Here is a 27,209-nt window from a genome sequence, read left to right as displayed (position 1 = left end):
ATCTAAACACATCAGTTTATAAATTCAGAACCAAACATTGAACCAGGTCATGTACCATTGCTTGAAGAGCAAGTTATGATTAAGATAAAAGATACTTCACAAAGCTAAATCGAATGCGGAAACCCTTAAGAAACACTACCAGTTATATACCAGAAACCAGCAGCTTGGAAAACAGGTCTGCGATCTGCTGGGGAGGCTCCACAGGTAAACTGAGGTTCTCCTTTTACAGCTGGTCCATGTCTAGCGCTCGGCTATAACACAGGGGGCGCTGTAACCTCCCATGACAGGGTTGCTGCTGCTGCTGCTGCTAAGTCACTTCAGTCGTGTCCGACTTTGTGCGACCCCAGAGACGGCAGCCCACTAGGTTCCCCCGTCCCTGGGACTCTCCAGGCAAGAACACTGGAGTGGGTTGCCATTTCCTTCTCCAATGCATGAAAGTGAAAGTGAAGTCTCTGTCTTGTCCAACCCTCAGCGACCCCATGGACTGCAGCCTTCCAGGCTCCTCTGTCCATGGGATTTTCCAGGCAAGAGTACTGGAGTGGGGTGCCTTTGGGTAAATGCTGTCGATTCCCTCAGAAAGAGAGGGTGCCGCATTTCTCTATTTTTACCTCTCTAGATCATTTTTCATCTCATCTGCCTCCAACAAGAAGACTTCGTGTAAAACAATTTAAGTAGAGACTTGACTAGAGAAACTGTATCACTGCATCGGTGCTCAAGGAGATCTCTGCCTCCTACCTAGGCCTTCACATCATGGTTTGGGCGCTATGCTGGTGTGCTAAGTTGCTTCAGTCCTATCCGACTCTGTGCGACCCTTATGAACTATAGCCTGCCAGGCTGCTCCGTCCATAAGATTCTCCAGGCCACAGTATTGGAGTGGGTTGCCACGCCTTTCTCCAGGGGATCTTCCTGACCTAGGGACTGAATCTGTGTCTGTTAGGTCTCCTGCACTGGGAGGCAGGTTCATTACTACTAGGGCCCCCTATGGAATTTCTTTGTTCATACAGAAATTTCTCTTAGAGATGTACCTACGGCACCGTGTTCTCTGTGCTACAGAGCTTTGAAACAGTTTTGTTTTTTAAAGACAGCATCTCTTTTCTTTAAGAGAGCTTCTTCCCCTTCTGTGATCCATCTCTCCTTCCAATCTCCTAACCCTGAAATAACTGCCCAAACTCCAGAGAAAGAATTCTGGCCAAGACATTTTTGCATCAGAGATTGTGTTTTGAGTGACTTTTTTATTTTCTGGTCTTTATGTCCTAAAGTCTTATCTACATAGATGACAAAATATCATTATCTGGAGGTCTCTAGGAGAGTGTCTTGTTTTCTTTCTGGTAGAAAGGAGGGAAAGGTGAATATATTATTCCTTGAAGTCTCAGGCCAAAACCTCAACTTCAGGGCTCAGCATCTGTCACAGGGGTGGCTAATCTCAGATTCTTCCACCTCAGCCTCAACTCAGAGTCCAAAAGCCTGGAGGTCAGTATGCTTTCGTCACCAGTTTGCACAGTCAAGCCTATTTTGTGCTTTTCAGTTCCTCCTCAAGGTAACCACTCCCCCTCCCCCTACAATTTAACTCCTCACATTCTCACTAATGTGATTACTAAGAATGTTACCTTGTGCTTAATTCCAACATCACCTGGAGGACTGGATCCCCTTATCACCAATCAGATAAACTCAAGTTTTTCCTTCATTTGATCACCTTATAACATAAGCTCCAGGAAAAAGATTAAGTTGGATGAGGCTATGTTGCTTTTCACAAGTGAGGGAAAAAACCCTATAAATTGGCCCTTTGTTCATCACACGATTTCAGGTTCATTGCACACAGTTACATAAATGCACACAAATCTGTCCAGGAGTTCAAAGCTGCAAGGCCATGTGATACCAGTGAGAAAATACAGCTCTACATCACAGCAGTGTCTCTATTTCAAAGAATCTTTCCAAAATTCCTGACTGGGTTATTAATACATGAGAAATGATTTCTAAACAGGGTGAGCCAAAATGGAAAACGGGTCTGCATTAAGTGGAATGTATCATGTAAGAGATTTCCCTTAATTCCACCCCAATCCCCAATCTTTAAAAAAACCAAGTCTACCCCAGTATCACTTTCTCAGAAAGTGATCTGGCAAATTGACATTTTGCAACATTTCCATGTTTAATACTATCATAATGTTAGTGCAAATTAAAGAGAACTTTCATAAACCAAAACAGCTGTCCAATAAAAGTTAGTCATTAGTAATTTACATTGTGGAAAAAATTTTCCCAAGCCATTCAAGGAAGATTATTGGGGCCAACAAAGGCTTTGAACATTCAAAATAAAAATAACCAGAAGAAAAGTTTTCCAAGTCATTTCTCAAATGCAAAATTCAGGAAGTATGTTTGCATTCACAAAACTGTTATTTCCCATCTGTAACAAAGGAAGCCTCTCCCTGGGCCCCTATTATTTTCTGTGCATTTTGCAGAAGCCCACTGAGGAGGCTAAGGCCCTCCTGATTTCCAGTCCACCCTGCACAAGGCTGGTGGATATCCCCACAGAGGCAGTAAGCTTAGCAAAATGACAGGTGGCAGCATACCACCTTCTCGAAAGTCAACAATGAAACCACAGCTGTAAGTCATCTAAAGAGGTCTTTCTTGGAAGCCACAGGGGCAGATGGGGGCAAGGGTGCCCAGGGCAGGAAGAGCTCTGCTGCAAAGGTCCACTTTCCTTGCAGGGACAGATCAGTGGTTCTTCTTTCCTCAACTGCCCAGCTCTCCAAATCTTCAGACAGGAGGTAGAGAAGAGATGGGGAGTTCTACCCCAAAAAGGCTCAGACTCTTGCTGTTAGGAGCTTCTGGCCGTGCTTGGTTGACCTCCACAGCCAGCACTCTGTTCCAACCATCCATCTACCCTCTTCAAACAGTATCAGCTGTACTGGGGCTGAGCTACTTGTCAATCTTCCCAATGGGGGCTCCAAGGGACAGACTCTTCTTGCCCTTTCCCCTCCATTGGAGTCTCTCTAAATATCACCCAGGTAGCTGCTCAGAGAAGCTGAGAGAGAAGCTCCATCCTAACTATGCACCATTACAGGGCAGCCTAAAAGCATTTCTGAACCCCATACTTGGTAAACAGCAGAAGTCTTCATTCCTGAGTCCATTTCCACATACAATGTGAGAGCAACCTGCAAGAACATAGTGGTTGGAAAGTTTAAAGCCTTGACTTCAAACATAGGACTTCAGCTCCAAGTGCAGGAAGACTCCTTGATTATGTGCAAATAGACTGAACTTACAGGCACCTGTCATTCTACAAGAAGTCTTCACATTTCCCTAAGGAGGGGAAATTTCCCAGCCACCCAAGACTAGGCCCTGGCCTCGCCAGCCAGTTAGCACCTTATACAAACAAGTGAGACCTGTTTCATAAGACATTTCTTTCAACTCAGGAGGCACCAAACAATTGGGGTCAAAAGCTTGGCATGCTGAGAGAAACATCAGGCTCCCCCTATCTCCAAGAGGTAGCCAGGGAGGCAAGGGCCAAGGGAGGGTCCATTCTTTACTGGCATCCAGACAGACACATCCTTGTTATTTAGAACAATCAAAGTTTCCAGTGTGAAAACCTGTGGGCTTATTGCATCTACCCCACTGATAGTTTATCTTTTTCTTTTCATCAGACCTGCCTGGAGGGCATGGTTTGTTAATTAATTTGTTTATTTCCAAGGATCTCAGACTCACAGATCCTTCTAGGCATACAGAGAGAATATCTATTAACACAGTGAAAGTGAAAGTCGCTCAGTCTTGTCTCCATGGACTGTAGCCCACCAGGCTCCTCTGTCCATGGAATTCTCCAGGCAGGAATAATGGAGTGGGTAGCCATTCCCTTCTCCAGGGATCTTCCCAACCCAGGGAACAAACCCCAGTCTTCTGTATTGCAGGCGGATTCTTTATCATCTGAGCCACCAGGGTAGCCCAAGAATACTGGAGTGGGTAGCCTGTCTCTTCTCCAGGAGATCTTCCCAACCCAGAAATCGAACCCGGGTCTCCTGCATTGCAGGTGGATTTTTTACCAGCTGAGCTACCAGGGAAGCTCCTATTAACACATAAATACCCCAGATGGTGAGTTTGCTAGACCTTCTTTTCCTTCTAAAGTTGAGCAGATATGTATGGTTGCTCCCTGGCACTTGAGAAGAGACTCTGAAACCCCTCCGACTGGCAGTGACTCCTCTGATTTTCCTGCCTACAAGCAGCATTTTTGCCAGCCTCAAGCACTGGTGCTGGTTGCTTGGAATTGAACTGCATGTGAATATATCATGTAGGCATGTGGATGTGTACCATATGAGCACACATGTGTGCACACACATTTTGGGTCCTCCTTATAATAAAAATTGGAAGTCCTCAGGAGTGAAGGAAAGGAGCAGGGAAAGAAAGGACAGGGAGTTGCTGGCTTCTCCATTGTGGTTTGAAAGCTGGAAAGATTTGCTTTTAAATGTTTCCAAGGAAGGCATCCAGCTTCCTGTGAGTCTTCTCCGGGCAACAAAGGCCTCTGCAGCATCTGGATCCCCTTCTTCTAGTGGCTCAGATTGTTGCTGGGGTCTCAGCTATCTCCTCCAGCCTCTGCCGAATCATTAGGCGGAGCACAGTGTACCTGGGGAAAGAAAGCTGCAGTGGAGAGCGGAAAGCAACACACTCCCTCTCGCGACCCTCCCCACCACCTGGGCCGCAGCGAGGCCAGACGCGTCAACCCTTTGCTTCTCTTACTGGCCCACTCTTGAACCACTTCATTACTTGTGTTCATTACCACAACAGGATGAAAGGGCTGAAGAGGCTCACTCCAAACTATTATAATTATTTTATAATTATTAGAAAATCTGACAAAGAATGAGAAGGTGAAATAACATGAACAGTAATAAGGTTCCCTTCACTGAGTGCTTAATATGCTTAAGGCACGATACATAGAGGATTGGATAATCCTCAACTAGGCTGGACCATAGGAAATTGCCATTATTTTTACCATTTGGAGGAGCCTACAAAAATGGCAACTTCATATGGTTCAACCTAATATTAGTATCTGCATTTTGCCAAAGAGGATAGAGTAACTACCAGGCATGGAGGTCCATGGCTTATTGATAAGTACTGTTTTTTATACCTTTCCTGAATTATGGCAATTCAGATACTGGAGTGGACACTATTATACAGAGTGAACATGGCTTTGCGCTACACAGCAAAAACTATTTTTAAAGTTTGGCATAATAAGTGCTCAATAAATGTTAATTGCTATCATACTAGTTATCACTTTATTCTCTAGTGGCAAGAAAACCTCAGTTGTTCTGCCATCTCTGTGAAATGTAATCTATTTTGTAACTAAATAGGACCAAAAAAAAAAAATCCTTCCTAGAACAAAGTTTTAGTACTGGACTTTTCAACTCAAATGCAATTTCCAGAAGAGACGTTTTAAAAAAAAAAGGAGGAAAGATACAAAGAAAGGATTTTAGATGTACTCTGCTCAGATGAATTTCCACTACCGAGACAACCTTCCTAAAATCCTTGGAATATTTTTATGTCCCATATAAAAATGAGAAGTTGAACAAGAAGCAAAAAGACGAACACACCAACACAAGTTTCATGTCCCCACCTGACATATGGCATTGTCAACAGGAAGTCCCCTGAACAAAGTCCATAAGACCCAGATCCCGGCAGCAGCTCACGTAGCCCCTGCAGGGCTCCAGAGCAGAGCCTTCTCTCATTGAGGCCTCAGGAGAATCCAACCAGCCACCCCAGGGGCCATGCTTACTTGCGCATCAGCTTCTTGACTTCCCTATCTTCTTCCTCTTGGAGCTTCTGAATGAAGCTTTTAAGGACAGGCATCTCGAACTTTATATACTGAGCCACCTGAGGAGGAAAAAGTAAGTCTGGGGTATAAGACCCCTATCTACTACTCCAACTTTTTTGGGCATCTCTCTCATGTTAGGCACAAAGGCTTGGGAAATCTGTTTCTGTGCTAATTCAGGATTTCCTCAAAGACAGGAACCAAGTTTTATTCTTCTCTAGGTGGGCAGAGAGTCCATGATAAAGATTGCTTTATCTACATGATATTTAATACATTATCTCATGACTTCTCATTTTTATCTCATGTATTCAATACCACGAGAGGTAATGTCAAACACAGAAAAGCACTTTCTCTTGATTCAGTCATGCAGAGAAGATTGGAACTCATAATATTCAATAAACCCTCTGATCTACCCTAAAAGAATTTAAGGAACCATGCTCAGAATGATGATTTGTGCCTCAAGTCTCAAACAGGTATCCAAATGTGAACTTCCTCCTGAGAAGCTGTAAGTGAGAGAGTGGCCCCCACCAGCCACTCCTCCTCCCTCACCCGAATCCTCACCCTGCTCTATCAGCTTCTCCATGTGAGAAGTATATGTCTTCACCCTTTTAATGTTGGGCTCAGCTATGCAAGTTGCTTCGGCCAATGGAACATGTATGTGGATGTGACATGTCAAATCCAAGTGGGGACTTTAAATGAGCTTACATGGTTTCTTGCACTCCAGCCATCTGCCATAGGAAGCATACCTAAGTAGCCACTGCCTCTGAACCCTTGGGCCCTGAATAAGACACACAATGTAGTGAAAGTGAAAGTCACTCAGTCGTGTCCTATTCTTTGTGACCCTGTGAGCTGTAGCCCACCAGGCTCTTCTGTCCATGGAATTCTCCAGGCAAGAGTACTGGAATGGGTTGCCATTTCCTTCTCCAGGGGATCTCCCCAACCCAGGTATTGAGCCTGGGTCTCCTGCATTGCAGGCAACTTCTTTACCATTTGAGCCACCTGAAGTCAACCCACACCTAGAGCAGAATGACTGCTACCAGCCTGGAAAATCCTGATCAAGAAAGTAAATGTTTGCTGTTGTAAGTGACTAAGATTTGGGAATGTTTGTTACTATAGCAAAAGCAGACTAATGTGCAAGGTAAAAATCTCAGCCAACTTCTTGAAATTGCTTAGAAAAGGTTTGCAGAAATTTTTCAGCCCTTAAGTATACCAAAAAGCCTCAATAAATTTATTCTTTCTATGGAAATCATTTTGTGCCTGAGCATTCTTCCAATTAATTCCCACAGGACACACCCTTAGCCTAGCCTCTACATTAACTTTCCTTGGCCCCATGATCATCACCATTCAAAAAAACCTAGTATTGAGAAATAGCAACAAAGTTGGGCAAAAAAACCAAGCTTATAACCCAGTTATCATTTATCCAACCCACCCACCACCCTCCTGGGACAGATATCGGACTGAAAAGGGACTCACATCATAGGTAACTTCCTCCACCTGGTCTTTTTCCATAAGGAACACTTTGGAGACCTGCTCACATGGGCCCTGGAGGATCCGGGCAATCAGAGGATAATCCGTGTTCTTCAGCTTCTGTTTTTCTGGAACCACACACAGCCAAGAGCAGCTCTGAGTTGCCTGAGGTCTTTTTCACTGTAAGTAGCTGTCAGTGAGTAGCCCCTGAGTTAAATGGGCTAAATGGACCAGGCACCTTAGGCGATGCAGCCATACAAGTCAGGAAAACTGATTTGTAAATAAGAGATTCAACAGGTATTGTTCAAGGCAACTGTTGCCGCTCCCCTACCCCTCAGCAATATTTCCATGCCTCAAGCCTTTTGAAAGATGCTGCATTGGAGAAAATAGTTTTCTCTGTGCTTTGAGAAAATCCAGTTCCTTTTTTTTTTATAGGTAGTTAGGTTTTAGGGTTTGTTTACTGACCATATGTGGCATTCCCCAGTGAACTTACCCAGGGAGCCCACCCGCCTTGAAGGCAAACAATATTTGGAGGTTTCCAAAACTAAGAACTAAGCAAATGAGGGAGAGATTCTGTTTTTAACTTGCTATTTTGAGTTAATTAAAAGTTTTAAGTGCCTTGTGTTCTTTATACTTACCACCGCTGGTATGGACCACATACAATGCAAACTCCTCTGCCGAGTTCTCAATCTGAATCAGGAAGGAGCAAAAGATACTCATTAAAAGCATATATTTACACATCTAAACTGTGGCCATTTCTTCTTCTCGAACACTGCAAAGCTAAATAAATGATAGGCTCTTTTGAGGGGAGGACTATTTATCTACAGCATTAAAAGTGATGAGGAGATGGGGCAGGTAAGTAACTTTATTAATAATAATAGGTAATAAGATAGGTGCTAATATTTATTGCACCATGCTAGACACAGTTCTAACAAACTCTACATGTTTTAATTCATCTAATACTCATGAAAATCCAGTAAGAAGTAAAATGCTGCCTGGCATATCAGTAAACAAAAGATGTTACAGACATCAGCGATTGCAGGCACCTCCAATGGTGAGCCAGTGAGTCCTGACGAGGACTCAGGAAAGAAACAAAAAGTGCTTGCCAACTAGCAGCCATTGGACTATAGCGACTCCACATGTGACCCCAGAGGAAACTTAGGATGTGAAAAGACTGAACTCTGGCCCAATAGCTGAGGTGCATATCAAAAGAATGACTTCAGTGAACCCAGACACTTGCATCCTCGCATACCTAGAAAAACTCTAAATTCCTTAACTTGAGATATCTGGTTTTCCTTTAATTCACAATAATCTTTTGACATTCAGACTACTTGCCCTTTGTTGGAAAACTATGTATTCTAGCTCCCTCCTAGTCTCCTCGGAGCAATTTTCTCAGGATTACTTGAGATGTTGCCTCCAGGGCTTGAAGTCCTAAGAATATCCGCCAAATAAAACATAGCTCTCACTCACAGACTTAGAGAACGAATTTACGGTTGCCTGGGGGGAGGGATAGTTAGGGAGTTTGGGATGGATATGTACACATTGCTGTATGTAAAATGGATAACCACCAAGGACCTGCTGTATAGCACAGGGTACTCTGCTCAATGTTATGTGGCAGCCTCGAGGGGAGGAGGGTTTGAGGGAGAATGGATACATGTATACGCATAACTGAGTGCCTTCGCTGTTCACCTGAAACTATTAACAACATTGTTAATCGGCTATATTCCAAGACAAATTTCAAGATTTTGTTTAAATAGAAAAAATACATAGCTCTCAACTTTTAGGTTGTGCAATTTTTCTTTCTGTTGACACCAGCAATGGGTGCTCTCAACCTCATTTTACAGATGGGGAGGCAGAAGCACAGGGATTTTAAGTCACTTGTCCAACTCATCCAACCAGCAGATGAGGGATGGAGATTCAAACCCAGAGCCCATGCCTTAAACCACTAGGAGACACTGGCTTCTATAAAAATAAGAATACCTGGTTTCCAAAAGACTTTGAAGGTGATGGAGAACATACAGAGTAACAAGACTTTTAAAACACCATGCACTATAATTTTCACATCTACTGAAGACTGATTTTTTAAAGTAGCTTCCCTAAATGCACAGAAGTCAATGTGTACATGGAGCCCTGATGCAGCCATCAGGTCTGGGGGCCTTCTCTGGTGGAGAAGGACCTGAGGGCTGGTGCTTCCCAGGCTTCAGTGGTATCAGAATCCCTGTAAGCCTTGATGAACAGGTTCCCTGGCCTCCTCTCTGAGTTCCTGTTCCAGTGGGCCTGATGCAGGGGAGAGAGAGACCTGAAAACCTGCTTTTCCAACAAGCTCCCAGGTGATGCTGATTTCATGGGATCTAAAGAACCTAAACCTTCTCTGCCAAGTGCCCTCCTACCCTGGCAACACACACTCTCCATAGCTCCCACCTCTACACCTCTGGTGGCCCCAAGGCACACATGTCACTGTCTGAGACAGCCAGCAGAGAACTTGCCTTAAATTTGTTGAGCAGCAACTTCAGGACCTGTGGAGTCGTCATGGTGCTGTTGATGCGGACATTGGTGATGGAGCCATAGGCTGGCGTGAACACTGATGTCTGTCAACAGAAGAGTCTGACTCAGAGTGGTTGTACAAGAATGGGGCACTAAAACCCAAGGGACAAGGACAATGGCACTCAATCTGTGCTTCCTGAGAGTCCCCTGCCCCTGACAACCTAGAAGTATCCGGCTTTGAGGTCAACAAAGAGCCCTGGGTTTTGCCTAGCTCAGGAACTTGCACCCACCCCACCATAGGAGGCTGGAGGGATCTGAGCTTGCCAATTGGCAGGCCTGGGGAGGGAAAGAGGAACAGATAAGGGAGGTCCTCCATCCAAACAAAACACACACAAAGCACCTTCCACTACAGCTTCAACAGGAGGAAGTCTGTGATCATTCTTCCATGATGCAATTGTTTCTAGGGCCAGATTAAAGCCAGGTAGCAAGACTGAAGGAGGGTCAGCTAGCTTGGGGTCTTGAGGCGGGAGACAAATGAGCCCCAGGCTGAACAGTTTCTCCCCATGAGTAGAAACGCCTGAATAGTAGAAACTCCATAAAAGCAAGATGATGGAGGAGGCTGGGCTCTGCCCAGATAAGAGATAAAAGACCACATATTTCTCAATCTTGAAGTTAAGGAAAGAAAAAAGAAAGTGAAGTCGCTCAGCCGTGTTCGACTCTTTGCGACCCTATGGACTGTAGCCCACCAGGCTCCTCTGTCCATGACATTCTCCAGGCAAGAATACTGGAGTGGGTTGCCATTCCCTCCTCCAGGGGGTCTTACCAACCCAGAGATCGAACCCGTGCCTCCCACATTGCAGGCAGACGCTTTAGCATCTGAGCCACCCGGGAAGTTAAGGAGACCTCTCCAACTGCACATGTGCAAAAAGGCTCCTTGGAGGTCAAAAAGGGAGGGGGTATGATGTCAACTACCCACAAGGCCTTTTCACTAGAATCTGAGGCAGGAGCTAGATGGGTCGCAGGCTAGGCATTTACAACTGGTCTCATGTTTGCATTTCACGGGCAGGAAAAAGTGGGCTTCAGGCTGGACACTTACAATTAGCCTCCTGTTCGTATTTCCTGAGACAGGAGATAGGTGGGCTCCAGGTTAGGTATGTTTGCTCTCCCAAATGGAGTAACAGAAACAGGGTAAATAGATAGGCTTTGTCTCCTATCTTTTTACCTTAAGATAACAGTCATGACAGGAACAGAGATGGGCTAAATCTTGTTTGCATAAAGGATCAGGAGACCATATATTTCCCATCTTTGAGGCAAAGGAGACACTGCACATGTGCATAAAGGCTCCTTGGGGGACAAAAGTCAGGAGACAATGCCAGGCCATGATGAGTCTTGCTTCTCCCAGGATGCTTTCCTTCAAAATCCATCTTGTCTGAAAGGTACATATGCACGTAGGGGGAAGGTCTTGAGACAAATTAGCCAGGGTGGCAAAACAAGATGAGTGGCCAGGTGGAAGACAAAGACGCAAAAGAACTGCCCGATATTAAAAACCTCTTCACTATGCTCCTCCTCATTAGGGAGGACACTCACACCCTTTCTCTCCAGGTGTGCGTCTCTGCCTTGCTTCTTTCTCATCTAAACAAACTGTTTCTCTGTGTGCTCTCCCACATGTCATTGTGCTATGTCTCTAATATTAAACTCTGTACTTGCATTTACAGTTTTTGCCTCCATGATACATGCATTTTTCACTAGGAGCAAGAGCCAGGGAAAAATAGCTTCCAGCCTCTAGCCCTCGCTGGTCTGGTGACTAGGATTCCTGGGTTTCATCCAGGCTATCCAGGTTCAGTTCCTGGGCAGGGAATTAAGATTTCACTTCATGCTACTGTTCACTGGTGCCTCTTCTAGATCAAATCCATCTTGGCTAAGAGATGTACATGCACACAGGGGAGGACCCTGAGATATATCAAATACTGACTCAGACCCAGGCAAACCAAGATGATTGATCAAAGGAAATCTAGAAGAATTGCACCATAAAAGTGATTCAAACTACTGTGAGGGTGTGAACTTCTTTCTCTGAGCCCTCCAGGGTGTCTATCCACACATACTGTACTCTTTCTTCCTAATAAACACTTTACTTGCTTCACTCCTTTCTGCCTGTAGGTGGAAATTCATTTCTACACAGGATGGGCCAAGGCTTTGTCACTGGCTGCTGGTCCCTGGTGGTCTAGTGGCTAGGATTCAGCAATTTTCCTGCTGCTGCCCGATCTCAGTCTCTAGCCAGAAACCAAAACCCTGCTTCAAGATGCTACAGGCTCAGGCCACGTGAGATCAACCTGAATCCTGCAGCTCTATTTCAGGGCAGCCCTTTAACTCACAGAGAAGTCAGGCCACATAGCAGCTGGAGGCACATGGTGCAGAGAGAGTAACATGTGGATTGGGGGTAAAGGGGGTGATTCTGATGAGGGTTGTCTATGGGTCATCTCACATCTCACTCACTGAGACAGGAACAAAGTGGGTGGGGCACAACCATTAAAAGAACGGCACAGCCATTGTGAACAGGATACCACAAAAACTGGTTGGAACCTACTAGGCCCAAGATGTCAGCAGATTTGATTTCCAGTAGACCTTCACCTCCATATGCACTCATTGTAATGCATTAGCATCTAAATGACCCACTCACAGGTGCCATGACAGTTCTGAGGTCAACCATAAGAGGCCAAAAAGTGGGTGGTACCCCAATTCATGGAAATCCCCACCCCTTCTTCAAGACGGTTAGAATATTCCTCCCACTCATTAGCCTAGGAAATTCTCTACCCCATAAAAACTAACCACCCCCATAGCCCAGGGCTGCTCTCACATTCCCAGGTGACCCATTGTCCTGGGGCCACCGCTCTCCTTTCGAGATGGCCTGCATTCTGTCTGTGGAATGTGTATGTCCCAGGGCTACACTCTCTGTGGAGTGTGTTTCTCCCAGCACTGCCCTCACTTTCTCAGGTGACCCCATGCCCTAGGTCAACCCCCCCTTCTGAGACAGCCTACACTCTGTCTATAGAAGAATGTGTAGCTCTCTGAATAAACCTGCTTTCACTCTACTGTGGCTCACTCTTGAATTGTGTGAAGCCAAGGACCCTCATTTGGTGGCCCACCCCAAAGGACTCACCTAAGACCTAGGACACAATCATCTTCTCACAGCTTTTCCTACACCACCACCACCTAAGGGGGCTCCTGATCTGGAGGCCCTCATCTCTAACAGAGCCAGCAGCCAACCCACAAGGCAAAGACTGAGTGGCTTCCCAGGTGGTATCTGTAGTCCTGATGTGGCAGTTGCCCAGGATGGGGTCTTGTTCCCACTAGGGCTGCCCCATGCCCCGTGCTACCCTGCTTCCCCTACCTTGTGGTTGTAGAAATGGCCGTTGATAGAGAAGCGGTGGCGTCTGATTCGCCGCTGGTCGCTGGGTGTCCTCACATTGCCACGACGACGTACCCCAACATCACTGCGTGTGCGCATCAACTGTGGGGTGTCTTCCTGTAGGGACTTCAGGCCCCTGGAGTCTGAGATGGAAAGAGGAAATGAGCTCTGAATGCCTGGACCTGGGATGTGGCAGTTACAGTAACTTCTTGACCAACGCTACAGTACATACAGCTTCCCCAAAAATATATTTTATAAAAACAGTATTTCTTGCTGGGGAAAAAGCATGATACATAATTTACCAAAAAGCAATACAGTGACAAAGTTTAGAGCACAGACTTCAGAGCCAGACTTCCAGGTTCAAACCCCAGTTCTACCACTGCCACTGTAGGGGAGCAAAATTTGCCACCCCAAAATGTCACTGGTATGCTGAAAATAATCAAGACCCAAAAGACTGATAAATGGAACAATACCTGCCGTATCAGTAAACAAAGGCTATCACTGTCATCAGCGACTGCAGTCACAGCTGATGGTGAGCTGGTAAGTCCTGAGAGAACTCAGGAAGGAAAGAATACCTGCCAGTTAGCAGCCATCAGACTGCAGCCACTCCCTAGGGTGACCCCTGAAGAAATTCAGGAAGTGAAAACACAGGATATTTGCCTCAGATAGCTGAGGTGCATATTAAAAGAATGATTTCACTGAGCCCAGACTCTTGCATTTTCCCATACATAGAAAAGCACTAAATTCCTTAACTTGAAATATCTGGGTTTTTTAAATTAACAATTATTTTCTGATTACCTGTCCTTTGTTGCAAAACTCCTATATATCTTAGCTGCCCACCACTGGATTCTTTGGAGCAGCTCTCTCAGTCTGGGTTCCTTGAGATGTAGCCTCCCAGGCTTGAAGTCCTAAAAATTCCCTAAAATTCTTAATTTTTAGGTTGTAATAAGTTTTCAGCCAAAAAGACTCAGGAAACTGACTTTTCCTCTAACTGTCTGAAGGATTTAATACAGTAGGCCTATTATAGGCCTAAAGCTACCATCAGAGATATCTTCAAAGAATATAGGCTAAATGTGGTAAAAGAAACAGAGATCAAAATTCACCCCATGTCACACTGTCTTTTCAGGGCCAAGCAAACATCTGTTTACCAACCACTGCTTTTCTTTTCTTTTTTTTTTTTAATATAAATTTATTTATTTCAATTGGAGGTTAATTACTTTACAATATTATATTGGTTTTGCCATACATCAACATGAATCTGCCATGGGCATACACGTGTTCCCCATCCTGAACCCCCCTCCCTCCTCCCTTCCCGTACCATCCCTCTGGGTCATCCCGGTGCACCAGCCCCAAGCATTCAGTATCATGCATTGAATTTGGACTGGTGATTCATTTCATATATGATATTATACATGTTTCAATGCCATTCTCCCAAATCATCCCACCCTCACCCTCTCCCACAGAGTCCAAAAGACTGTTCTATACATCTGTGTCTCTTTTGCTGTCTCACATACAGGGTTATCGTTACCATCTTTCTAAATTCCATATATATGCATTAGTATACTGTATTGGTGTTTTTCTTTCTGGCTTACTTCACTCTGTATAATAGGCTCCAGTTTCATCCACCTCATTAGAACTGATTCAAATGTATTCTTTCTAATGGCTAATACTCCATTGTGTATATGTACCACAGCTTTCTTATCCATTCATCTGCTGATGGACATCTAGGTTGCTTCCATGTCCTGGCTATTATAAACAGTGCTGCAATGAACATTGGGGTACACGTGTCTCTTTCAATTCTGACCAACCATTGCTTCCCCATCTCCATGTGAATTGCCTTCCTCCCCTCTGAAGTCCCCAAATACTACCCAGTAAGAGGCTGGCAAGTATTAAACAAAGGGGAAACAAAGTCATCTTAGGAGAAATTCCCCTGTATCTTTGAGATGCAAATGTCCTATCTGGTCTCCTCATCTCTGCCATCTCTTTAAAATGCAAATTTTTTAAAAGGGTAAAGTAATTTAGAACTTGATTTGTTTTCCATAAATATTAGTAAAAAGGGAAGAAGCCTTTAAAATTTTTTCTTATTCTAACTGTTATTTACAAACTAGTGAGTTCTGTATTGTGATATCTGATTCATGACTAAGTTTGGAAAATAAAGTATAATATTTCTTATTGTGTCTATGTGGATATGTGTATATCTCAGTAAGTGTCTTTGGATATTATTATTAAGGTTAATTCATAAAAGAGCTCTGTTTAAGTTGCCTTAAAGAAAAGTAAGTGCTTACAAACCAATTTTAAATTCAAAGGAAATTAAGCTAAATTAGTTTTAGGTTCAGTGAACAGGAAAGTATTTAGTATTAAATTAATATCTTATGTTAATGTTTGTTTGTTGATCTAATTAATATAGATATGTCTTTGGAGCCATCAATATTAAGTAGCACTCTTTCACTGCACCTCGTTTTAATAGAGGTTAAAGGAAATTTTGTTATACCTGTTGCAAATTTGTCAGCAAGAAAAAATAACTTGATAACTTTAGCTAAAAATCATCTAAAATAGTTTCTCCATATTTCGGTAACTATTATTTGTCTCTTGGTTTTCACTAGAATTTAAGATTTTTAGGAGTCGGGAATTCTAATTTAAATATATAATTAAAGCTACTGAAGACAATAAAACATTTTATGGTAGAATGTGTGAGGTTAAGAAGGCATGAGGAGGGACTTCCCTGGTGGTCCATGTCCCTGCCAGTGCAAGGGACATGAGTTTGATCCCTGGTCCCAGATCTCATGTGCTGCAGAGCAATTAAGCCTGTGCTCCACAACTACTGAGCCTGCACATCTAGAGCCTGGCTCTGCAACAAGAGAAGTTACCACACTGAGGAGCCCACACACCACAACAGGGAGTAGCCACCACCACCCCCTACCATCCCATACTGCAACTAGGGAAAGCCTGCATGCAGCAATGAAGATCCGGTTAATAGTGTTAAAAAACACCCAGTTAATAAATGCTAAAAAGAAAAAAAGAAGGTATGAGGCATGAAATTACATTTTACTGAGAAAGTTTTATACAAGGTCAGGATTAACTAAATTTAGACTGAAGTTGACTAGGTAAATGGATTTTGCTAAGTAAACTAATATAAGGCTGGAATTTGATATATCTCTTTCTATTAGAAGTGCTCCTTTTTGATTACAGTTGTATGAGTTTCTGGGCCCTTAGGTGATCCATATTTGCTTTCTTTTAATCATTTTGAGACTTTGGTTAAATGAATAAATATTATTTCACAGTGACCTATTGTGTTTTAAAACCTTTTTGATATTTTTAACGAACTTTCCTGACTAAAGCTTTTTTAGCCTCCAGCTGACTCTGGGATACTTCAAAAGAACATCTCTGAGACATTTCAAAGAGGAAGGTCAAACTAAGTTTATCTGATATGTTAAATTACTTCAAAATCCTTGTCAAATGGTTGGAGAAGAACCTTAGGTTATGGTGTATGGATAAATGCCACTAATGTAGATATTCCAAAATTTATGTGGAATCCCTAACATCTGATGTGTCCTGATATATTATCTAAAATGTTATATCTCCCAGAAATAACCAAGTTTCCTGCTAACTGCATTTTACTCAAATCTTTAGGCTATTTTAAGTTTTGTACACGGACTGATGAATATGGTTCATAATTTTATGACTTTGAGAAATATACTAGCTTTAATTTAAAAAAAAACTTTCATGGTATGACCTACAACAAGTTGATAAAGTATACATTTGCAGACAAAGCTGAAATATTTATCATTTTCTATCTGATCCAACCAAAATTTGGAGGCCCGCAGCTGGCTCTCCTGTGGACTTGGTATTTTATTGCAATTGGACTCCTTGGTGCTTCAGATAGTAAAGAATCTGCCTGGAGTGCAGGAGACCCAGGTAAGATCACTGGGTTGGGAAGATCCCCTGGAGGAGGGAATCACCACCCACTCCAGAATTCTTGCCTGGAGAATTCCCTGGACAGGAGACTGGCGAGCTACAATCCATGGGGTCACAAAGTGTCAGACATGACTGAGCGACTAACACGACAACTAGTTATGCTAATCATCATTTTAATTATTCTTTTTTTCCAAGTTGTTTGTGCTTTGTGTCTCCCTGCGGCACTATCTCCTTGTTAATGTTACTAGCTGTGTTACTTATATCCTGTCTTTTTTACAAGATTATTGTCTCTTACAGTACCGAGTGTGTAACCAGGCCTCCAACAAAACTATGGCTAAACATCTTGAGGAACAGACCACATTTATTACATAGAGTAATTGTAATAGTGTGATTCTAGGTATGGGAAGAAGTAACAAGGGAGAATGTCTCTTGGATCATAATTAGACAGAAGATCTAAATAACCTTTTATTACTGACAGGACCTAACCAAAAATTTAGCACCTGGAGTGGCATATCAAGAATTCTCGCCTGATCTTGGATGAGCCTCCCAGCCAGCACCATGCGACAAAGTTTGATCATGAAATGTTTCCCAAATGTTGGCCAATTCCTGACCAAGAGGAGATCAGTCATCAGCAATTGCAGCTCTCCAGTGTGAGCTGATGAGCCCTGAGGGAACTCAAGAAGGAAGGACTATTTGCCATTTGCAGCCATCAGATTGTGGCCACTCCCTATGGTGAGCCCTGAGGAAACTCAGGATGTGAGAATAGAGGATACAGGTCCTTAGTTAACTGAGAAGTATATCAAAAGAATGATTTCAGTGAGCCCAGACTCTTGTATCTTCCCGTATGTAGCACGGAATCTTCCCATGTGTAGCATGGAATTCCTTAACTTGAGATGCTGCCTCCTGGGTTTGAAGTCTTAAAAAATTCTTGCTGAATAAAACATAACTCTCAACTTTTAGATTGTGAATATTTTTAAGTCTACACGTACAAAGAAGACACTTTCCAAAGGGGAACAGAAGAAGAAAAATCTCAACATTTGGAACACCGGCACCAATGGGGAACACTCCCAGAAAGGTCCATCTGATGAAGCAGTTAGAACAGTCATCACCTCCTTTTCCACAAGATTGTGGAACAGACATTGACAGTGGGGGCTTATTATAGGGAAAAGTCAGTTTTGATTCCACGTTGGATCTGTCTCTTTGACTTTACCTTCGTTTTTGTTATTATAATAATACATAATGGCCTGCCTCAAGGAAATCTGCCCCTCTGTCTAACTGTTAAGCTAAAGTGGCTTTGTTCAGTTCACAGGGAGACAATCTGACCCTGCCCATCAGTGAATGGCTGCAGAAAAGATGAATTTAACACATCCTCTCCTATATTACAAGATAAATGGCCTTTGTACTTTATGTCCTCTCCTTCTCTGTTCTACGAAAGAAATGGGAATCCAGACCCTGATAATATGGGTTTTTTGGAGACACTATTTTGCCATCTTCTCAGTCTGTGGCTTTCTGACTCATATTCTTTGCCTCAGCACCTCAGCTTTCAGTTTATTGGCCTGTGTGGTGGAGTAGAATGAGCCTGGACTCGGTAGCAGGTAGAGAAAAATGTCTTTCTTTCCAACGCCATATATCACTAACCTCTCTGTGCCTCAGCTACATCACCTATAGAAGGGGTTAATAATAGCATCCACCTCACAAGATTGTTGTATGGGTTTAAATAAGTTGATTAATTGAAAGCACTTAGAACAGTGTCAGGCACAGGATAAGCATGATATAAGGACTTGCAAGATATTATGAACTGATAATATCTATCAAAATTACAAATGCACACAGCCTCAGACCTAGAAACTTAATTTGAATGAATTCTACAGACACAAATGTGTGAAATGAGACATGTACAAGGACATTGTCTACACTTTTGTTTGTCTAAAGACTAGAAATGACTTAAATGTTTATCAATAGGAAGTGATTAAATTATTTATTCATACAATGAAATACTGCAGAGCTGTAAAGATTGCAGAGGTTCTTTCTGGGTTTGTATGGAACAGTCCTCAAGACAAACTAACAGAAATGGGATATGCAAAATGCTACCACTTATATAAGAAAGGAAAAAAAAAATGACATCCAAACATTAAGCTTTGTTGCTGTGTATTTCCTTGTGTTTGAAAAGAATATCTTGGGAAGAAAGCCTTCAGATTGCTTCTAGGGAGGGAAAATCAGCAGGTGGATGAGATGTGAAAATTTGAATTCTTTTTTCTTAATAAGTTTTGAATCTCAAACCATGTGAATTTTATATTTCCAAAAAATAAGTAACAGTATACAACATTCATCACATCAGCCTTCACACAGTTGGCCCCAAACTGGAGGATCCTCCCACCATGCATGTACCTGTAGAGCTCAATGTCTGATCACTCTCAGGCAGGGCATCCACCTCTGAGATTGGAATGTTGGGCATGGTGAGGGGCTTCAGGATGGTACTGGGAAGCAAAAACAAACAAAAGGTTCAGCCCCTGCAGAGGAACTCCCTCAATCCCACCCCATCCCACTCATGCAAAGGGAATACTTCTGGGGATCACCATGCAGCAGGTGATGAAGGACATGGTAGGCTATGCTGAGGGCCTCATGAGGCTGGCCCAGCTCCTGAGCCAAGCACTGAGCAAGGAAGGTGAATTCTGGAGGGAGAAAGTTTTGCTCCCAGCATTTGTAGCAACATCAAGCCCAGGACAGAGAACAACAAAGAATAGCTGTGTGGTACCTGTGCTGGGTTTCTAAGCACCTACAAAGTCTATGCCTTATTTAGAAAACCCTAGTAATGGTCATTTATTTTTAGGGACAAGATTCTAGTACAGACCCATTTATGTTGGAGGCATTACTCAGAAATTTCTTCTGGAATCTAACAGGAATGGAAAGTAATAGGTTGGCTGCTATGAGAGTCAGAATAACTATAGAGTGGCACTGATGGCAGTGTGCTCAGGGTTGCTGGAGAGAGGGTCACATGCAGGCAATCTGAGTTGAGATTTGGTATTGCCCTGATAACTGGGAAATAACTTCCCAAAGCTCAGAAGGACAATGGAAGCAGCTCAGAGAAACACAACCAAAATCAACAGAGGATTTGGCTAGAAAGGAGAATCACATTTGACCAATTAAGACCTTCCCATGGTGAGAAGAATGTAGGTGCCCTGGTGAAACCAAGCAAGACCCTGTGGGGGATTCCCAGGAACAGACCCCTGTATCCTCTTATTTGTTCAAAAGCTTTAGCCTTCCCTGAGTTCCAAAAAAAAAAAAAAAAAAAATCAGAGAAGTGAGAAAATGCAGAAACAAAGGAAAACAGCCAAGCAAAACAAAAAAATAACACTTTAGCCATAAAACAATTAAAGAACCTTTAGTTCCTCCTCAGGGGCTATAGATAATATCCTGAGCCATACCCAGGAGATGTTTTGCAGATACTGACTCCTCCACCAGGTATATGAAGTTAACTGCATTCTGACCACAAGCAGGTAAACCCCAAACCAGTTGGAACCAGATGATGTTGACTCCTGAAGTACCACCTAATTACCTTACCACCAAATTAATGAGAAGAGCATCTACCACCCTGCAACAGTCTCCCTCACCTTGCCTTTAAAAACTCTTCCCTGAAAGCCATCAAAGAGTTCAGGTCTTTGGAGCATGAGCTGCCTATACTCCTTGCTTGGACTTGCAATAAATGTAGCACCTTCCTTCACCATAACCTCGTGTCAGTAAATTGGCTTTACTGCATGTAGGTGAGCAGACCCAAATCTGGTTTGGTAATACTATGACTCAGCAGAGATAGGACTTACAGTCCAGGGATGATATTTTTGTGTTTGTTTTTTTTTTTGCCACATCGTGAGGCTTGTGGGATCTTAGTTCCCTGACCAGGGTCTAAACCTGAGCCCTCTGCAGTGAGAATATGGAGTCCTAATCACTGGACTGCCAGGGATGATAATTTTAAGGAAAGACAATTGAAAATTGAAAGTCTGAAAGAATTACCTGTTGTATAGTTATAACTTGTGGGCGTCTGAGCCCCAGAATGAAATCGGAGCCTCTCAGGAATGGTGTACACTTGGCACCCACAGCAGCCACTGTGGGTGAAACCTAGTCTGAAACCCTCTTTATTGCCCAAGCAGAAACTGGTCTCAGCAGGTTTCTTTAAAAAAAAAGAAAACTTTTTTATTTTGTATTGGGGTATAGCCAATTAATAATGTTGTGATAGTTTCAGGTAAACAGCGAAGGGACTCAATCATATATATACATGTATCCATTCTCCTCCAAACTCAGCATCCTTCTTAAAACAGTGGTTCAGGCATTCACTTTACTATAGCAGGCACTGGAATAACATTATTTATCATTCCTGAAAACTCTGTCAAAGCATTTGCTGGTTTCAAGAAGCAACCAAGACCAGCTTAATGCCACAAGGAAGGGAAAAGAAACAAGTGTACAGCTTGAAAGACCCTGGAGTAGGCCAGCCAAAGGCCACATGGTCAAATGGAATTTTAAAAACCATCTCTCTTAGGGAATGAAATGTAATACTCCACGGGCTAGGCTGGTGCTATGGAATGGGTTTGGCCCACTTGAAACCAAATACAGTGAAAATGCCGAAAGCAAAGAAGAGTATGAAACTGCAAAGTTAGATGAAACCAAAGAACCTTGACTGGACCTCTCCACGGCTCCCCCCACACTCCCCAACCCCAGCACTGATGGTACAAGCAAAGCGTTTCCTCCTTAAATTCCCTTGGAAATAAACCAGATCAGCTACAGGCTTTGGGCAACATTGTAGGTTTCTCTTAAATTCAGCCAAGAATAATAGATTTGGCTGTGGAGTTTAACAAAATGTTCAATGGGCCAACAGAGAAGGCTTGGTTCTCATTTAAAACAGAAAAAAACATCACTGTGGTTTTGGCTGGGATCTTGGTGCATTCCACCATGCTTTGGTCCCAAGGCAGTCAGCATTAGCAAATTTTAGTATGGAACAAAGGGTTGTCACTTTATCCTAAAAATTGAAATCCCAGATAGTAGGGATTTCCTTAGTGGTCCAACGGTTAAGAACCTGCCCGCCAACGTAGAGGACATGGGTTCAATCCCTGGTTTGGGAACTAAGATTCCTCATGCCGTGGGACAACTAAGCCCATGCGTCACAACTACTGAAGCCCACACACCCTAGAGCCTGTGCTCCGCCAAGAGAAGCCGCCTCAATGGGAAGCCTGTGCACCTTAGCTAGAGAAAGCCTGCAGGCAGCAAGGAAAAGCTCATGCATCACAAGGAGACCCAGCACAGCCACACACACACACACACACAACAGTGAAGAGGGTGTGCCTTACTAGATGTACAGAGCTACTCATCTGGCTACAGGAAGGAACAGGCTTAGTCTTCACAGACCTTCTAGTGGGAACACGGGAGAGGGGACCTCCCAGACCGTCACACCACCACCCAACTCCAGGTGTAACCTAAAGGAAGCAGAGCTCGCTTGGCTGGCTTGGTCAGGGCCCGACATTCTTTCCCCACTTTCAGGTTCCTCTAAGACACAGAGAGCTTTGGACAGAAGTTTTGAGCCCGAAATGACTCTGGGGTGGGGTCACTCTGTGAGGAGTGGTCCCAGGCGGGAGGATGCTGGGGCATTGGATGTCCTGTCAGAAATCTGCAGACTGAGGCTGGCTAGCCACGACAATACCCCTCAGAGAGGTAGGGTCTCCACGAGCGATGGCACACAGCTCGCTCAAGCCTTAGTGCTTCTCCTCTTGGACTCAGCATCTCCCTTCCACACTCTTCCATTCATTGACTGTGGCGCCAGGCCTGGAAGCCCAGTAACACCAAAATATGCCCCTTTCTCCTCATTCCAAGTCTAGAGCAGGGTGGGTGGGAACGGGAGCTTGGATCAAGGCTTGCTGGAAGAAGGTAGCCTTTACCAGCCTGAGAACACACACAACCCCCAGATACCTCTGGTCAATCCCCAGCCCTCTCTCTCTTTACTCACCCCTGAGCCCCCAAGTTACAGCCAGAGTGCCAAGAGGAAGAGGATGGAGGGGGGCGAATGCGTTCATTGTCATCCTGCATCTGTAGACGAATGGGCCGGCGCAGTCCCCAGGAGATGTTCAGCAGCCCCTCCACAATAAACTCATCTTCTTCCTGCCACAAAGCGATTGGATAAGTCCAGAAAAGTCCCAAAGAAGCCAGCACCATGTTGTTTATGGTAAATGACAGTTTTCTTGATGTGCCCAGGTGGGTGCACCCAAGTTATAGTCACACCTCAGCTCTGAGCCACTCTGCAGGCTCTGAAGCTGAGCTCGGAGGTCCGCACATAGTTGCTTCAAAATTCATAGACATGTGCAAATTCTAACAATGGTTTCTTTGTTGTTTTTTATACTAATGACTTTAAAGAACGATAAATATATTTCTTAAAGTATGTGAGAAAATAGCCTGTTATTCTTAAATTCTGCTAACAGAAGCAAGAGCTAAAACCTTGAATTAGCTATTTTTCCCCTCCCCTACTATAGAAAGTGATGTGTCTTTCATTATAACATGTTTAGCAATCTGACCCACCGGTTGATGATTTAAAGTAACATTTCCTCAAGTTTGTTCAACAGAATACTAGCTCATCTGGCAGATGAACTGTTACCTTAAAAAGAGTATCAGGTGATCGTGAGTTGGGAGATGATGTGTTATCAGATTTCTTAACAGCAGAACTTCCCAGAGCCAATAATTAGCTAATGTGCTACATAATAACTCTCTAAGAGGTGAATAAATTCTGTAAGAATTCTAAATTTATACTCGAGGGTTGTTGATTGATAAGAATTTAAATGTGAAGGCCTTCTAAAAATATCTGATGTTTTATTCAAAAAGAAATGGATCTCAGGAATCACCAGACCCTTGAGTCATCTATAGGACATACCTCAGAAAAGCTGTTTCAGAGAAGGTAATGGCACCCCACTCCAGTACTCTTGCCTGGAAAAATCCCATGGACGGAGGAGCCTGGTAGGCTGCAGTCCATGGGGTCGCTAAGAGTCGGACATGACTGAGAAAATTCACTCTCACTTTTCACTTTCATGCATTGGAGAAGGAAATGGCAACCCACTCCAGTGTTCTTGCCTGGAGAATCCCAGGGACGGGGGAGACTGGTGGGCTGCCGTCTATGGGGTCACGCAGAGTCAGACACGACTGAAGTGACTTAGCAGCAGCAGCATAAAAGCTGTTTAAGGACCAAAATCTTGCTACTGATCCAGCCACTAATTAGTAGAAGGTTTGAGGACAGTGCCTAAAGAGTCAGGTCTTCTTTCTAGAATCTCAGCAAAACCTTTTGAACCCATGTTTTATAAGCAGGGTCAAGACCTAAGGTCTGGGCTATGGCCACATCTTCAGGACAAGCCCCATGAAAGAAGACGACACATGCTCAGTGAACAACCAATCTGGGTCCCAAGATCATCCTTAGAGAGGGAGGGGGTAATAAAAGAAGGCAGGAGAGGGGTGGAACAACTTTAGGGTGTTTGGGGATCTTAAGGAGAAAAGCGTTATTTAAGCACAGGTTACATGTATGGTCTTCTAAGTGATCAAGGCTGGCATCAATACTTTATACCACATGATTAGAGGGCAGAATTTAACCCAAAGTAGGACTTTGCCTAAGTGGTGTAGTTTGAGGAACATACTAAAAACCACTACATACTATCCCCAACCTGCCTGCCTTAGTAGCTGAAATTCTACCATCTGATATCTATTTCTACAGATTAAATCAATATGGCTTGATAACCTGAAAATGTGTTTAGAAGGGTATTACATGTACCTTCTTATCAGCCAAGAACACTTGAGTATAAATTATTCTACCAGGCTCCCATATAATTCACCATCTACCCCAAACAGGCTTTACAGAAATGGATACTGGATGAGTAAACTTAGACGTAGGAAGGGGGCTGGGGAAAGACATATGGATAACAAAAGACGTGCTAAGAAGGCATTCTAGGAAGGCTGCTGCAGCTGTGGGGAAAAGCCAAGAGTTACCACCCAAAGCTTATGTAACTTGTCCAGATTGCTGCAACAGCACATGGGCCAGATGTGTCAACACAGAGGACAGGGTGAGGTTCCTGAATTGCCCAAGAGGAAAAAGGTTGCTTGAGTACTATCTGAAATAGTCATTTCATAAAAGCATCCTTTTGGAGGGTCCTCCTTCTGAGGCTAGTATTAGTCCAGCCACAGGAGTATCTCCAGAACAGAAAACTCATTCTTTTTAGAAAAAATCTGGGCCCAGGGTGTACTTTCAAAGAACTCTAAGGACTCCCAATAACATCACTAACATTGAGAGGCTACTCACTGTGGCAAGACAGGCAGAGACCCTCTTGGTGAGGGTGACATGGAGACATGGAGACCCAGAAGACATGGAGACCAAGACTGGGCTGGCCGCTAGGGGAGGAGCCCCACAGATCCTCCCTGTGACTCCTTACCTCACGATGTCGGAGCTGCAAATTTTGGCCTTCATAGTACAAGTTGTAGGTCTTCAAATGCAGGAGAAGTTCATTCCTTAAGAGGAAAATACAAAAGGTGTCACAATCTCAGCTAAAATCACTTATAATGCAATTACTCCCTCTTTTTCTCACCTCTAATCTGGCCTTCAGTCACTCCAGTCGGGGTGTTGTCTACATGTGTACATACACACAAATACACACACCCATAGAGTGTAGAACCACCCATCTTCGATCACAAACTTTCCCAGGATCAAGATCAAGAGTAAATACTACCTAGAACAGACTTAATGTAAGGAGCAACTCCAGAAAACCAAGGCAGGTCTGGTCTGCTGACAAAGGTTAGCAGCTCTCACTACATTTCTCAAACCCAAGCTAAATACGCAGGCCTTGTTAAACCACAGATTCATAGAAGCAAATGCACTTTAAAGCCCATACACAAGGTTTCTTTAGCCTCTCCACAGACTTTCCTCTCTCACACATGCTGTGAGAAGACATTCACTGCAGACCTTCATGAGATTCAGAAACTCCAAGGATTTCAGGAAGTTAAAAAGGGAGAGCTCTGGGCCCCATTGATTTAGGCTTCACTGACATACCTTTGTTGTTTAGTCGCTAAGTTGTATCCAATTCTTTACAACCCCATGGATTATAGCCTACCAGGCTCCTCTGTTCATGGGATTTCCCAGGCAAGAATACTGAAATGGGGTGCTATTCCTTTCTCCAGGGGATTTTCCCAGTCCAGGTATTGAACCCATGTCTCCTGCATTTCAGGCAGACTATTTCCCGCTGAACCACATGGGAAGCCCCTAACGCAATATTCTGCATTACTTTTCTAATGTACTAATCTAATCTACTTCTTCTACTCTCCTTCAAGAGGTGCTTTTGTCTCTTTATTCTACGTGCTTCTAGTTTATAAAAACATTTTTAAAAAACCTTACAAGGCCTCTAAATACTGGTTTCCAAGTTGTTCCCTTGGGAGCATAGCTCTGTTAATACTAAACATGGAAGAGAGAGCAGGTGATACCCTTTGTGATCAGAGTGAGAGTTGTCAAACCTGAAAATGCTCTGATCAAGTTTTATCTGAAAGCGAATGAAGGGAGGCCTGGGAGGAGGGAGGAGCTTGCGGAGACTGAGGCATGCTTTTGCCTCTTCTCAGGCAAGAGGCAAGGGTGTTCTGTCACTTTAAGTCCAGTCATTCAATGTAAAGATTTGGGGCTGTCACAACCAACTCCTCCTCCTAGAAACTCTCCAGGACATCAACTCTTTCGAGCCTCTAAAGGTACTATGTCTTGAAGACCCCTTTAACATTACTCTGTATGGACAGGCTCTGGGGGCATGTTCTTTGACTATAGCAGCAAACTCGCTTGACGCTCCCACTAGTCCACACGCAGCTGCTTTCTCCTTCTCACACAGGAGCTCCTCTCGTGTACAGAGGAGGCTCCTCTGCCAGTGGCTTCCATCCACATGGGACCAGCCACTGCAAAGACAACACCATAGCAAAAAATCTTACTTGGAAATGTATTTATCTTGTCCACATGGGACTAGGGAAGTTTGGTGATGGTAGTCCATTCTTCCTTTCTCTTTTCATCAGAAGAGGCCTATATTTGAAAGAAGACAGCAGTTAAAGTCCAGTTGGGTCTTTAAGAAGTCAGCAGAACATGGGCTGGGGGCTGGGAGCACATGGTTC

At 43.7% G+C, this 27,209-nt stretch overlaps 1 protein-coding gene across 1 annotated transcript; it reads right to left on the bottom strand.

Moving 5' to 3' along the window:
• Positions 1–1,046: 1,046 nt before the first annotated feature.
• RASSF2 (Ras association domain family member 2) lies at positions 1,047–27,209 on the bottom strand. Its single transcript, XM_040247915.1, has 10 exons — positions 27,033–27,209; positions 25,505–25,580; positions 23,050–23,201; positions 19,449–19,537; positions 13,128–13,288; positions 9,742–9,843; positions 7,894–7,945; positions 7,262–7,383; positions 5,753–5,850; positions 1,047–4,606 (listed from the first exon to the last, which is right to left on the bottom strand). Exons 1-10 carry the CDS (start codon positions 27,089–27,091, stop codon positions 4,537–4,539), a joined length of 981 nt encoding a protein of 326 aa, XP_040103849.1. The 5' UTR covers positions 27,092–27,209; the 3' UTR covers positions 1,047–4,536.

Source organism: Oryx dammah, unplaced genomic scaffold (assembly GCF_014754425.2).
Source record: "Oryx dammah isolate SB20612 unplaced genomic scaffold, SCBI_Odam_1.1 HiC_scaffold_10, whole genome shotgun sequence".
Classification (NCBI taxonomy): domain Eukaryota; kingdom Metazoa; phylum Chordata; class Mammalia; order Artiodactyla; family Bovidae; genus Oryx; species Oryx dammah.
This window is presented reverse-complemented; position numbering and strand designations above follow the sequence as displayed.

Bases quoted from the DNA above. Each gene is read 5' to 3' on its own strand.
- RASSF2 (XM_040247915.1), bottom strand. From the start codon at position 27,091: ATGGACTACCATCACCAAACTTCCCTAGTCCCATGTGGACAAGATAAA. The intron at 19,538-23,049 runs GTGAGTAAAGAG...TTTGCTTCCCAG, and splicing joins TGTAACTTGGGGGCTCAGGG to TACCATCCTGAAGCCCCTCA. The intron at 7,384-7,893 runs GTAAGTATAAAG...GTGTGGTTCCAG, and splicing joins TGTGGTCCATACCAGCGGTG to AAAAACAGAAGCTGAAGAAC.